At 41.2% G+C, this 13,545-nt stretch overlaps 1 protein-coding gene across 21 annotated transcripts in view; it reads left to right on the top strand.

Moving 5' to 3' along the window:
• PTK2 (protein tyrosine kinase 2) overlaps window positions 1-13,545 on the top strand; it is a 350,940-nt gene that overhangs the window by 245,703 nt on the left and 91,692 nt on the right. For 20 of the 21 annotated variants that reach the window (XM_058444064.1, XM_058444062.1, XM_058444063.1 and 17 more), the window contains 4 exons: window positions 2,621-2,705; window positions 7,899-7,999; window positions 9,985-10,100; window positions 11,112-11,212. In XM_058444064.1, coding sequence (XP_058300047.1) covers window positions 2,621-2,705; window positions 7,899-7,999; window positions 9,985-10,100; window positions 11,112-11,212 — 403 coding nt within the window. Of the gene's footprint in view, window positions 1-2,620; window positions 2,706-7,898; window positions 8,000-9,984; window positions 10,101-11,111; window positions 11,213-13,545 lie in introns of those variants that run through there. The other variant, XM_058444071.1, reaches the window with a different exon arrangement.

The following is a 13,545-nucleotide window of genomic DNA, read 5'->3' as shown; positions in this document are numbered from 1 at the left end:
AAGATTTTTAAAATCTATTTCGAGTAATTACCGATCAGTAACTTTTTAGTTTTTAGAAAAAACCCTTTGCACATGTTCTGGTCTTATTTACTTTGAACTGACCCATTCTCCAGCAGTCTGATCTCTGTAACTGGCCCTTCTAACAGTTCAGCATTCCCCAGACCTCTGCTGTCCACTTGAGGGGCCGCTAGCCGCATGTCCTATTCGCCAGACTGAAGGCTGAGCCTCATAATCTGCTCATGTGTGGCATTTTGTATATTTGCCAGCTATGGAATCTTATGCTTAGCATTCATTTGAAACCCTAGGTCTTTAAAGAGCAGTATTTTGTTTGCATTTCCTTAGACTGTCTTAATAAAGCCCATATTTACTGAGTATTTGATTAGTTGACAGGATTAATGATGGTCTTATGGTCTTATGGAAGATTTTGTTGCTCTGATTGTCTATAAAATGGGCATTTTCTGTCAGTTATACAGTATACCATCCATACAGTTTTCTCGTATACCTGTTATTTGCGGCCAGCCCCATATTTAACTAGAAAAAGAATTCATGGTCATGGTCCTAAAGAAGTATACCGTCTAATTAAGGAAGACAAGACTAACTCATTCAAAGCAAAGTGGTTATATTTTAGCACAGATACGGTTAATGATTCCAAGGTTGTAAACTCAAACATTTAGTAGATAGGTATTCCGTGCTCTTGTTCACATTCTGTGTGAGCCAACTACTGTGTCCTCCAAGGGCCATGTCACCATTACCACCTGAACCCCTTCCTTGAGGCATCTGGCACATGGGCATGCCTTCTCTGGAGGCGAAGAAAGGGACTGCAGTCCCTGGTACAGTTCTCTTACCATTCAAATTTCTCTTGTTTGAAAACATTTTATTTCCTGGAAACATATAGTATGCAATTAGTGTGAAGTCTAAAATAAATAAAGGTATTTAAGGTATTTTGAAAATATGTGACAGCTAACTTGTTAAGCAAAACACAATATAAGGTATTTTTAAAATATGACACATCTAACTTGTTAATGAGCATCTGCATTTAAAAGAAAGATACTAATAGCATTAATTAATTCTACAGATCTTTACTGAGCATATAATATGCATCAGTGCTATACTGATGGGGATTTTTTGACAAACAAAACAGGCAAGTTACCTGCTGTCTTGAGACTTACATTTTAGTGATGGCGAATAGACAGTAGTTATGTAAATGACAGTATTATCTCTGTGTTATGTATAATTATATAAAATGATATAATGTGAAAGACAATCATAAGTGTACATAATGACTTTTTGGCTTTCAGAGTGACACATTTTCTTGGTTTGTCTCCTGCCTCCCTAGTCACCCCTTCTCAGTCTCCTTTGACATTTCCCACTCTTCTCCCTGAGCTCTTCATGTTGGAGCTTCAAAGCACAGTCCTTGGACCTCCCTCATCTCTCTTGGTGATTTCGTCCAGTCACATGGGCTAGGCTACTTCTGGATTTCTATGTCCAGTTCAGATTTGTCTCTTGAACGCCAGTGGCAGTATCCTGCTGGTCACTTCACCTGTGTGACTTGGCTATCTTACTGACATGTCAAGCTTATTACATCCCAAGCTGAGCTTCTGATCTTCCCCTTCCATCTTGTCGGTTTTTCTGGTCAAAAACCTGAACTTGACTCTCACAGCTGCATCATGAGCCACCTTTGCCCTAGCTTCAGAGTATAGCCAGAATCTCAGCCCTTCTCTCCACCTCCACTGCTACCGTGTTTGTCCAAGCCACCATCACATGTCACCTGGGGTACTGTGGTAGCCACCTGCAGAACTCCCTGTGTCTCTAACCTTGCTTCTCTGCAACCATTTCTCAGTACCACAGCAGAATCCTCCTTCAAAATTTTGGGTCAGGCCATGGTACTCCAATGTCCAAACCCTACCTTGGCTCTCCATTTCACTTGAGTAAAAGCCACATCTTTCTATTGGCCTTGAAGGCCCTGTGTGGTCTGGCCCCTCCATTCCTCTCTGACTCTGTTATCTTCACTCTCCTACCTTCCACCCTCTGCCAGCCTCACTGGCTTGCTTATGTTCCTTGAGCACACTATGCACTGTTCCCTGCTGTTCCTTAGCCAGCTCCCTCTCCTCCCTCCTTTAGTTTTTTTGCTCGTGTCTCATCTGCTAAGTGAGGTCTCCCTCATACAGCAGCCTCCATCCCTGTCTCCATATCCTGATCTGCTGTCTCCCTTTTCTTGTAACACGGTTACCTTCTAACATACTATGTAATTAATTCTTTATTTATTGTCTGTGTTCCTCACTGGAGTGTAAGCTTGACAGGTACAGGGACTGCTGCCTCTGCTGTTCACCAGTGTATCCCAAGCACTTAGAATAGTACCAGCCACATTGTGTATCTTCAACGCATGTTTGTAGATGAATGAATAAATGATTTGCTGTAATGTTTCATGCGCATGACCATTTTTCTCAGGGGATTTTATACTGAGTATTTTTAAGTATTCCTCTCATTCTTGATATTTTGCCTTTCTGATTCTGTCTGGTCCATAACCCACATAGTTGCAAAACAGACAGCTTTTCATGAATCGATTAATATAGCAAACCTTTTTGCATGTGTGTGTGATTCTATAATTTCCCTAACACAGGAGAATCCAGCTTTGGCGGTTGCAATTAAAACATGTAAAAACTGTACTTCGGACAGCGTGAGAGAGAAATTTCTTCAAGAAGCCTGTAAGTGTCTAGAAATTTCTGTGGAACTCCATTTGACTTTCTATCTGTGAAATCCAAACTGTCTCTGAAGAAATAAGAAAAATAATGTTTTGACTTTTAGGAGACAACTATGTTTATTATTTTGCCTTGCAAATTAATGTCTAAATTTGTACAAGCACCTATCTACAGATTTTTCTAGGTAAACCATCATGTTTTATGTGTAAAGGTAGATTGATGTGCATTTCCTTTATACTTGGGTACTTAAGCCATTACACATCTTTGCACTGGAATTGGTGCATATATGTAAGTGATCCTAATCTTGATGCTGCCCAGACCCTGGGAATGCAGAGGTGAGCATGACACACACAGTCCCTGCCCTGATGGAGCTCATAGACTAGTGAAGGAATAGGGCTCTATGACCATTCCCCTTGTCCTGCTACAAAATCAGAACAAATCATCCTGGCCGGGCGCAGTGGCTCATGCCTGTAATCCTAGCACTTTGGGAGGCCGAGGCAGGCAGATCACCTGAGGTCAGGAGTTTGAGACCAGCCTGGCCAACATGGTGAAACAGTCTTTTACTAAAAACACAAAAAATTAGCCGTGCATGGTGGCACGCACCTGTAGTCCCAGCTACTCAGGAGACTGAGGTAGGAGAATAGCTTGAACCCCAGAGAGGGAGGTTTCAGTAAGCCAAGATAGTGACACTGCACTCCAGCCTGGGCAATAGAGCAATCTCTGCCTCAAAAAAAAAAAAAAAAAGAAAAAAAAAGAACAAATCACCCAAAAAGAGGCCAGGTGTGGTGGCTCACGCCTGTAATCCCAGTACTTTGGGAGGCCGAGGTGAGAGGATTGCTTGAGCCTAGGAGCTTGAGACCAGCTTGGGCAACATGGTGAAACCCCTTCTCTGAAAAAATTTAAAAATTAAAAAAATTAGCTGGGCATGGTGGCGCATGCCTGTAGTCCCAGCTACTTAGGAAGCTGAGATGGGAGGATCACTTGAGCCTGGGAGGCCCATGTAGCAGTGAGCTAAGATCGCGCCATTGCACTCCAGCCTAAGTGACTGAATGAGATCCTGTCTCCAAAAACCAAAACGAAAGAAAACTTCACGCAAGAGGAGACTTCAGGAAAGGACTCTTCTGACGGCTTCCCAGGTGACTTTAGCTAGAAACACTTATCTTTTTTTTGAGGCAGGGTCTCTCTCGGGTCTCGCTGTGTCACCTCCTGGACTCACAGGATCCTCCCATCTCAGGGCTGCAAATACCTGGTACTACAGATGCGCGCCACCACATCTAGCTAATTTTTTTTTTTTTTTGGAGAGACAGGTTTTTGCTGTTTCCCAGTCTGTTCTAAAGTTCTAGGCTCTGCCTGCATGAGCCTCCCAGGGAGCTGGGATTACAGGCATGAGCCACTGTGCCCAGCCCTTAGAAATAATCTTCTCCACCTCCATTTCTCTGACTCTTGGTTTGTGCCTCCTCTGAAGAAGCTACCTTGAGTGAGCTCTGCATGAATAGGTCTTCTTTCCTAAATGTAAGCTCTTAAAAGAGCAAGGATTTTGTCCACATCAAGCTCTTCCTTACCTGCCCTCAAGTGGTGATGTTCCTCTTCCTCCTTTCCTATGGTTTGCCTCTTCTCATGCTTCAGGCCCCAGCTTAAACATTACCTCCAATAGAGAACCTTTTTCTGACCACCATATTTAAAGTCTCCCCCTAGTATTTTTTGTCACACAAGACTAGTTCTTTTTCTTCCTAATGATTCCTAATTAAAGCTACATTGTTTACAAATGATTATCGCCTGTCTCTTCCTCTCTTCCTCTAGGCCTTAAGCTCCCTGGGGATAAGGACCATGTTTGTTTTGCTCACCACTCCATACTCAGTGTCCTGCACAGTGCTTGACACCTAGAGAACACCTGGTAGATGTTTGTCATTCTGGTGTCCTTCATTATGTGTGTATCAGATGAATGCCTTCTGCTTTCCATTGTAGTAAATATTTACCACCCAGCAGTCCAATAAATTAGTAATTCATAGAGTAAGCCATGTGGTGACTACATTAATTAAGTCTCAGTACATCCTTAATCCTATTCCTGAATCTTTGACTTAAGTACAAGAGAAGGCCTGGCCAATGACTTCTGTCTTGACTAGTTCATTTCTACGTAACACCTAGGCCAAGAAAACAGACCACATCAGTCATCATCACCCAACACCATGTCTGCCTTACCTTTGCTGGTATTCTTGTGCATTTTATATTTTCAAAAATGCAAATTTTAAAAATTGGTTGTCTTTTCCTAAAATTCTGAACAGTTAACTGTGTTGTGATTTTGTAGGACTTTGGAATTGTCGTTACAAAAATCAGTTATATGGTTTTATAGGAGTAGTCAAGTCGGACTAATGTTGTTTTCTTCTTTGAGAGGGTTACTCAGCAGTTATTTCAGGGAAATGTGATAGATGTAGTGTGTCTAAACTTCTGTAGGGCTTTACCAGGCTGTATATAAGAGAAAAAATATGGCCTCAATCAGGAATTGTTAAACTTTTTCTTTAAAGGGCCATATAGTACATATTTTAGGTTCTGCAGACTATGCAGCCTCTGTCCCAAGTATTCAGCTCTGTCATTGTACATCCACAGACAGGACAGAAAAGAATGAGCAAGAATATGTTCCAGTAAAACTTTATTTACAAAAGCAGATGGCAGCCCCTGGGCCTTAGCTTTCTGCCCCAGATGGGTAAATAACAAGGGAAACTATTTTATGTGTTGATTTTTAGTTCAGTTTGGGTAGAGTTTCCTAGTGGCCACAAGACTCTCTTAGCCTTGTGCTGTTTTGTATTTCTAATAATTACTTCTGAGGAAATATGAAAGGCTTGATAATTATATGTGAGAATAACATAAAACCAAAAGTTATAATAAATAGTTACTTATAGTAAATTGAAAGTACAGTTGTGAATATGCTGGGTGCCTGAGTGTTTATCCAAAAATATCATGGTATAAGCAATGAACTGAATGTGACAAGGTGAGATTTAATTATATGTTTTGGATTATGTGCTGGATGTTTACATTATATGGGTTTTTGTTGGTGGTGTTTGTTGAAAAAAACTACCAGGTCCTGTTCTTGGAATATGAGGGAAAACTTGTAAAACACATAAGTGAGCTAGACAGAACACCCACTAATAGTGTTTTGTCCATTTCAAAGTCTTTCACAGTTTTTCCTCACAATGGGTGATACCAGCTATTCTGTAACATGTTGGCAATATTACATGTTGATCACATTTTTTAAATTACCTCTGTTATTCTAATTTCCTTGTTTGGCATCAGAATTATTTTTCCCCATTTTTATAGTCTGTGAAATCAGGTGTTTTTGGACCCACTGGACCAGGTCACCTTTAAAATCACTTCCAGTTTTGAGATCCTATAGTTCTGTGAAGTCTGTCCTGTGTCTTGCTAATCCTAGTATACTGTACAAGTAACCTTCTTAGCCCTGATACTAGAAATTATAAATGCATACACCTTAACATACATGTCCACACACAGATACGTATGTCTATATGCAGTGTCCTCTTGGTCATCTTGGCTCAATTAGGCAATCAAACTCATGTTACTGCCATAGGCCACATTTAGCATCAGACTCTCCTGAGAGTAGTACAGGACCATAAACAAAGTATGTCAAAAAGGCAGCAGCTGGCATTTCTTTCATGTGAAAGTCCTCACGGCTGTCCTGGAAACTTTTTTTTTTTTTGAGACAGTCTCAGTCTATTGCCCAGGCTGGATGGAGTACAGTGGTGCAATCCCGGCTCACTGCAATGTCTGCCTCCCAGGCTCAAGTGAGTCTGCTGCCTCAGCCTCCTGAGTAGCTGGGATTACAGGCGCACACCACCATGCCCAGCTAATTTTGTATTTTTAGTAAAGATGGGGTTTCACTATGTTAGCCAGGCTGGTCTCAAACTCCTGACCTCAGGTGATCCGCCCACCTCGGCCTCCCAAAGTGCTGGGATTACAGGTGTGAGCCACCATGCCCAGCAGAAAGTCTTTTTTAGGGCCCCTGAAAGCAACCAGTTAAATTTAAGAGGACAAGACCACAGTGGTGGATGCAGGAACCATTTATGTCTAAGATAGAAATCCTTTGTGAGTGTCCCATGGGTTGTGGCTTCCAGGGCCTTGCAAGGAACACACCCAGTTACCATAGTCTCCACACTCAGGGCAGCTTCTAGCTATAGCTTTCCAACAGGTATTTTTAATCCCATTTCACCCCCTCCCCCAGCAATTTAACAGTCAGGAGTGATTTTTACTGTAAAGATGATTGCTTAGTAAATGAATTAGTCACTCCTACTTATCACATTTCTAGAGGAAAACCTAGGAAGCTAGCCCAAGGTCAGATCTGTCCATAGGAAAAAAGAAATAGTGGTTGTCTTCTTTCCTCTCCTCCCCTTCCTCCTCCTCCCTCCTTCCTCCCCCTCCTCCTCCTTCCTTCTTCTCCCTCCTCTTCCTCCTTCCTTCCTCCCCCTCCTCCTCCTTCATTCCTCCCCTTCCTCCCCCTCCTCCTTCCTTTCTCCCCCTCCCCCCCCCCCCCCCCCCCCCCCCCCCCCCCCCCCCTTCCCCTCCTCCTCCTCCCCCTCCTCTTCCTCCTCCTCCTCCTCTTCCCCCTCCTCTTTCTTCTCCTCCTCCTCCCCTTCCTTCATTCTTCTTCTTCCCCCCTGCCACATATGCAGAAGGAAGGAAGGATTTTTCTTAGTGGTTATCTTACACCTCAATAGTAGGACATACCTTTTTGTGCCAGTTTATGTGCATTTATGATCTGAACTGACCTATGGAATTGAGTTTAAAGTTCCCCTATTGCCAGCCTTATGTCTTAATTGAATTAATCTTCAGAAAAGCTGAAAGAGTTTTCAAAAGAATAACTAGGCCAGGTGCGGTGGCTCATGCCTGTAATCCCAGCACTTTGGGAGGCCAAGGCGGGTAGATCATGAGGTCAAGAGATCGAGACCATCCTGGCCAACATGGTGAAACCCCATCTCTACTAAAAATACAAAAAATTAGCCGGGCGTGGTGGCAGGCGCCTGTAGTCCCAGCTACTCGGGAGGCTGAGGCAGGAGAATCACTTGAACCCGGGAGGTGGAGATTGCAATGAGCCGAGATTGCACCACTGCACTCCAGCCTGGTGACAGAACGAGACTCCGTCTAAAAAAAAAAAAAAAAAAAAAGAATAACTATGGAGAACTTTTTTCCTAGTAACAATGCGTCAGTTTGACCATCCTCATATTGTGAAGCTGATTGGAGTCATCACAGAGAATCCTGTCTGGATAATCATGGAGCTGTGCACACTTGGAGAGGTATTGTGATCCCCAAATCTTACCTTCTGGACTCAGTGTTTGATATCTTTTGCTTAAGAAAGGAAAATATAAACAGTTTATATATTGGATTTTCAGGAGGGTTCTGATTTAGGATGTATGTCATTATGGTTTTGGTTCAGAAAATATGGGTATAAATATCTTCATCATTAAATTCCCAAAGCATCCCCTTATGCAGTACTGGCAGCAATATCTTCCCCAGCCAAGTACTTTATCAGGACTGGTAGCAGCAGATGGCCAAATGTTTGGTTTTATTTTGTTTTCTTTCTGGTGCCATTGCCCAAAAAACTAGCCCAGTGATCTGAGGATGAAGCAATCTTAATGGAGTTTGGGTCAATTAATGCTAAATTTAGGTAAATCTAAACATTTCCTTAATCTTTTTGGGAATTCACTTTGTAGCATCTTTTTTTTTTTTGAGAGACAAAGTTTCCCTCTGTTGCCCAGGCTGGAGTATAGTAGCATAATCACAGCTCACTGCAGCCTCGACCTCCTGGGCTCAAGCGATCCTCCCACCTCAACCTCCCGAGTTGCTGGGACTACAGGTGCATGCCACCATACCCGGCTGATTTTTTAATTCTTTATAGAGACGGGGTTTCACTATGTTGCCTAGGCTGGTCTTGAGCTCCTAGGCTCAAGTGATCCTCCTGCCTTGGCCTCGCAAAGTGTTGGGATTACCTGACTAGTAATACCTTTTAAACCAATTCATTTAAATCACAGTTTCTTTTTTCTTTTTCTTTTTTTTTTTTTTTGAGACAGAGTCTCTATCTGTCACCCAAGCTGGAGTGCAATGGCACAATCTCAGCCCATTACAACCTACGCCTCCCAGGTTCAAGCACTTCTCTTGTCTCAGCCTCCTGAGTATCTGGGACTACAGGCACTTGCTGCCATGCCCAGCTAATTTTTGCATTTTTAGTGGAGACAGGGTTTCACCATGTTGGCCAGGCTGGTCTCTAACCCCTGACCTCCAGTGATCCACCTGCCTTGGCCTCCCAAAGTGCTGGGATTACAGGTGTGAGCCACCGCGCATGGCCGTACTTTCTTTTAAAAATGTGAGTAATCGAGTGAATAGCTCTCTCTCTGTCTCCAGAATACAGAAACAAATCAGTGCATCACCAACACTTGGAAACTCATTAAACAAGTTCTTGTGCCCCACCCCAGGCCTGCTGAATCAAACACTGGGCGGGGCGGGGGGAGCATTGTGTGATTTCATCAGCTGAACATCTCTTCCTCCTCCACCAAATCAAATGGAGTGCTTATGTATAATTTCTTGTTCACGGTACTTTTCAGCTTTTGCTTTTGGAGAGTTTGCTAATTCTTCTGGCTCAAAAAATATGGCTAAATATTTCTCTCATCGATTATTTAGAATTAGGGTATTAATTGTGTCTGCCTTTCTTTGCCATGTTAGCATTTCTATTAATGGTGTCAGTGGTAGCATGAACAAGTAAGTACAGTGTGATAAATACCCAACATGACTGTTCTGTGCTTCTGCATCCACAACTTCGTGGGGAAGGAAATAAGAGGGGAGATTCCTTCTTGTCTCTGCTTTCTCCTCATTACATTATCCTCATACCTTCCCAGAGTCATAATAAGGTTTGAAGAGGAGATAACTGACTGTGTATTAGCCTTGTTTGAATAGTAACTAGATCTTTTTTCTTCTAGTTATTATTATTTAGCACTGTGCTTTTGTTCATTCCCTTGAAGCTTATCTTTCTATATTTTTTAAGAAATTTGTCAGTAGTCAAAAAGATTTTAATTTCATGATAGGATTTCAAATAAAAAATAACCTGAATCCAGAGTTTAAATGTTTCATTTATTATGCATTATTAGAAGAGACTTGAAGCCATTCTAATATTATTAAAAATGCACTGAAAACAGCATTATTGTTGAATGTAGCTTTTTTGCTTTTGATTTCGATTCACTGTCACTAATTCTTTTTTTTTTTTTTCTTTTGGTCATTGTTCCAAAAGCTGAGGTCATTTTTGCAAGTAAGGAAATACAGTTTGGATCTAGCATCTTTGATCCTGTATGCCTATCAGCTTAGTACAGCTCTTGCATATCTAGAGAGCAAAAGATTTGTACACAGGTAAGATACAGTCATAAAGCTGTTAAGTTCCCTTCTGAAAAGTAATGATCAAGAAACAGGGACCCATTTGGACCCTCTTTGGACCCTTTTGGACCCAGGGTCCCCTTTGGTACAATTTTGTACCAATTCTGCAAAATTGTATTCTGTATACCATTTGAATCTATTGTACACAGTTAATAGCAAGTCATGCTGCATTATGTCCTATCAGAGTGAGATGCCGTGGCTTGTTAATACACATTTACAGGATTTTTACACACGTGGAGTTTAAAACATTGTGATACTTTCAGGTCACTTATTCCTTACACAAACACCATAGAGAACCTGTACTTGGCAGCAGAGCAGTGAACATGTGGAAGTGTTCTCTGAAACAAATATTGTCCTGGAACTTTCCAGGACAACACAGCCTTATGAGTGACGTCTGTTGGCATTCTGCGGAATTTCTGTTTATAGCCTGAGTCTCTGTTTGAATGCAAGTAAAGACCCTTAAAATTTGTTTGCCAAGTATCATATTGGAATTGGTGTTTTGTTATCCGGCATTAATACAAACTTCATCCAAAAATAAAACATAAAAAGTAAGTCTCTAAAAAAATAAACTGCATCAGCAAAATCAAGTTTTCAGAAGGCAACTCTTATTTAATGATATCTCTTTTGGAATGGCAGTGTTATAGGCCCCAGTTGTATATCACTGTCTATCAGTTAAGGCAGTTGGTAATATGGTTTTATGAACAGTAATAAGGATTTTCATTATTTTAGAATATACTTTGCCATCATTCAAAGTAATCATCGTATCAGTGGATAAATATCTGGCAAAAAGAATATATATGAAGTAAATTTTGTGTGTGTGTGTGTGTATGAGATTTATTATATATATCCTATAATAAACATCATGTAATCTGCTCGCATTGTATATAAGCTGTCTTTCAAAGTGCCTATTGATATGTCTTTATATATGAGCTTGTAGGTTTGTTTTTCTTATTTTAAGTCTTATTGTCTCAAATTCTTCTTTATCAGGGACATTGCTGCTCGGAATGTTCTGGTGTCCTCAAATGATTGTGTAAAATTAGGAGACTTTGGATTATCCCGATATATGGAAGATAGTACTTACTACAAAGGTAAGAAATCTGAGTAGTACCTAAGAAATAGGCTTGGAATCTTTAACGTATTTCTAAAAACGGTATGTTCTAATATGCTCACCTGATCTTTGACAGAGATATAAAATCAACTAAATGGAGGAAGTGACAGCCTTCTCAATAATGGTGCTGGAGCAGTTGGACATCCTTAGGCAAAAAATAGACCTCAATTTAAACCTCTGAATCCCATTTCAGATTAACTCAGAATGGATTATCGACTTAATTACAAAATATTAAATTTTTAGAAAAAAACACAAGAGTAAATATTTGGCATCTGGGATAGACCAGGGATCCTTAGACTTGACACCAGAAACAAGGATTCATAAAAGGAAAAAGTTGATAAACTGAACCTCATAAAAATTACAAATTTTTGTTCTGCCAAAGACCCCATTAAAAGGATGAAAAGAGAAGCTACAGAGTAGGAGAAGATGCGTGCCAGCCACGTATCTGATAAAGCTATTATCTAGAATATAAAAGGAACTCTTGAAACTTAGTAAAAAATGACACAAAGAATGCACTTAGAAATGGGCAAAATAGGAAGAGACATTTCATTGAAGAGGATATATGGATTGCACATAAGCATGTGAAGATGCAGATGTTCCACATCTGTGTCCATTAGGAAAATGCAAATTAAGAACACAATGGGATTACAGTACATACCTGTCAGTTGTTAAAATAAAGAATATGCTGGCGAAGATGCAGAGAAACTAAATTGCTGCTGGGAATGTAAAATGGTAGAGGCATTCTGGAAGAGAGTTTGGCAAATTCTTTAAAAATTAAGCATATAAGTATTATATGACCCAGGAATTGCACATCTGGACATTTCTTCTGAAGAAACGAAAACTTGTACACAAAACCATACTCAAATGTTCATTGCAGTTGTATTTGTAATAGCCAGAAATTCAAGTCAGCTCCAATGTCTTTCAATCAGTAGACACACCATCATCTTACACCAGATGCGGCTGGTTGTATTGATTGCCTTAGTGAAGGGGTTCTGACTGAAAAATATGGAGGCTGCTAACTCCAGCACCTCGGATCTATTAGTTTGGTGGGATTTTTTTTTGCTTGTTTTGAGACAGGGTCTCGCATTGTCACTCAGGCTGGAGTGCAGTGGTGCAAACATGGCTCACTACAGCCTCGACCTCCTGAGCTCAAGCAGTCCGCCCATGTTAGCCTCCCAAATTGCTGGTACTACAGGCATGCGCCACCATGTCTGGCTAATTTTTTGTAGAGATGGGGTTTCGCCATGTTGCCTAGGCTGGTCTTTGATCAAACTCCTGGGCTGAAGCTATTCTCCTGCCTCCGCCTCACAAAGTTCTGGGATTTCAGGCATGAACCATCATGTCCAGCCTCCATTAGTTTTTTTAACTGAAATCTAGCTCATGTCAGTTGTCTTTAATTTTGCCAATCTTGGAATCATTGAATTGGTTCTTCAAATTATTACTGAACTAATATTTTTCTGAATAATGTTTTCATACTCCTAGAACTTTAGCTAAGGTTTAGATAAATCCATATTGTGCTATTAATACTACTAATTATGACTACCCGTTTACAAAGGCCAGTTTCTTTCTTAGGGTATTCGATTTTTATATTGCAACAAAATGAGCCCAGATTTTTACATGAAAAGCTAGTCTCTTATTTTAATCTCATAACTATTCTCTTTCCATATATCTTCTGTATATTATTGCCTGTCACTATTTTATTTTTTAAATTCATTTTTAATTTTTTTTTTTTTTTTTTGAGACAGAGTCTCACTCTGTTGCCCAGGCTGGAGTGCAGTGGCACTATCTGGGCTCACTGCAAGCTCCGCCTCCCCAGTTCACGCCATTCTCCTGCCGCAGCCTCCTGAGTAGCTGGGACTACAGGCGCCCGCCACCACACCCGGCTAATTTTTTGTATTTTTACTAGAGACAGAGTTTCACCATGTTAGCCAGGATGGTCTCGATCTCCTGACCTCATGATCCGCCCACCTCGGCCTCCCAAAGTGCTGGAATTACAGACGTGAGCCACTGCGCCTGGCCTAATTTTTTAAATTAAATTTTTTTTTAAGACAGGGTCTCGTCCTGTCACCCAGGCTGGAGTGCAGTGGCATGAGCACAAGTCACTTCAGCCTCAACCTTCTGGGCTCAAGTCATCCTCCTGCCTCAGCCTCCTGAGTAGCTGGGCCCACAGGCACACGCCACCATGCCCAGCTAATTTTTTGATTTTTTTGTAGAGATGAGATCTCACTTTGTTGCCTAGATTGGTCTTGAACTCATGGGCTCAAGCGATCTTCCCACCTTGGCCTCCCAAAGTGCTGGGATTACAGGCATGAG

This window comes from Hylobates moloch, unplaced genomic scaffold, assembly GCF_009828535.3.
Source record: "Hylobates moloch isolate HMO894 unplaced genomic scaffold, HMol_V3 SCAFFOLD_9, whole genome shotgun sequence".
NCBI lineage: Eukaryota > Metazoa > Chordata > Mammalia > Primates > Hylobatidae > Hylobates > Hylobates moloch.
The sequence above is the reverse complement of the archived record's forward strand: the minus strand, read 5'-3'. Positions and strand labels throughout refer to the sequence as shown.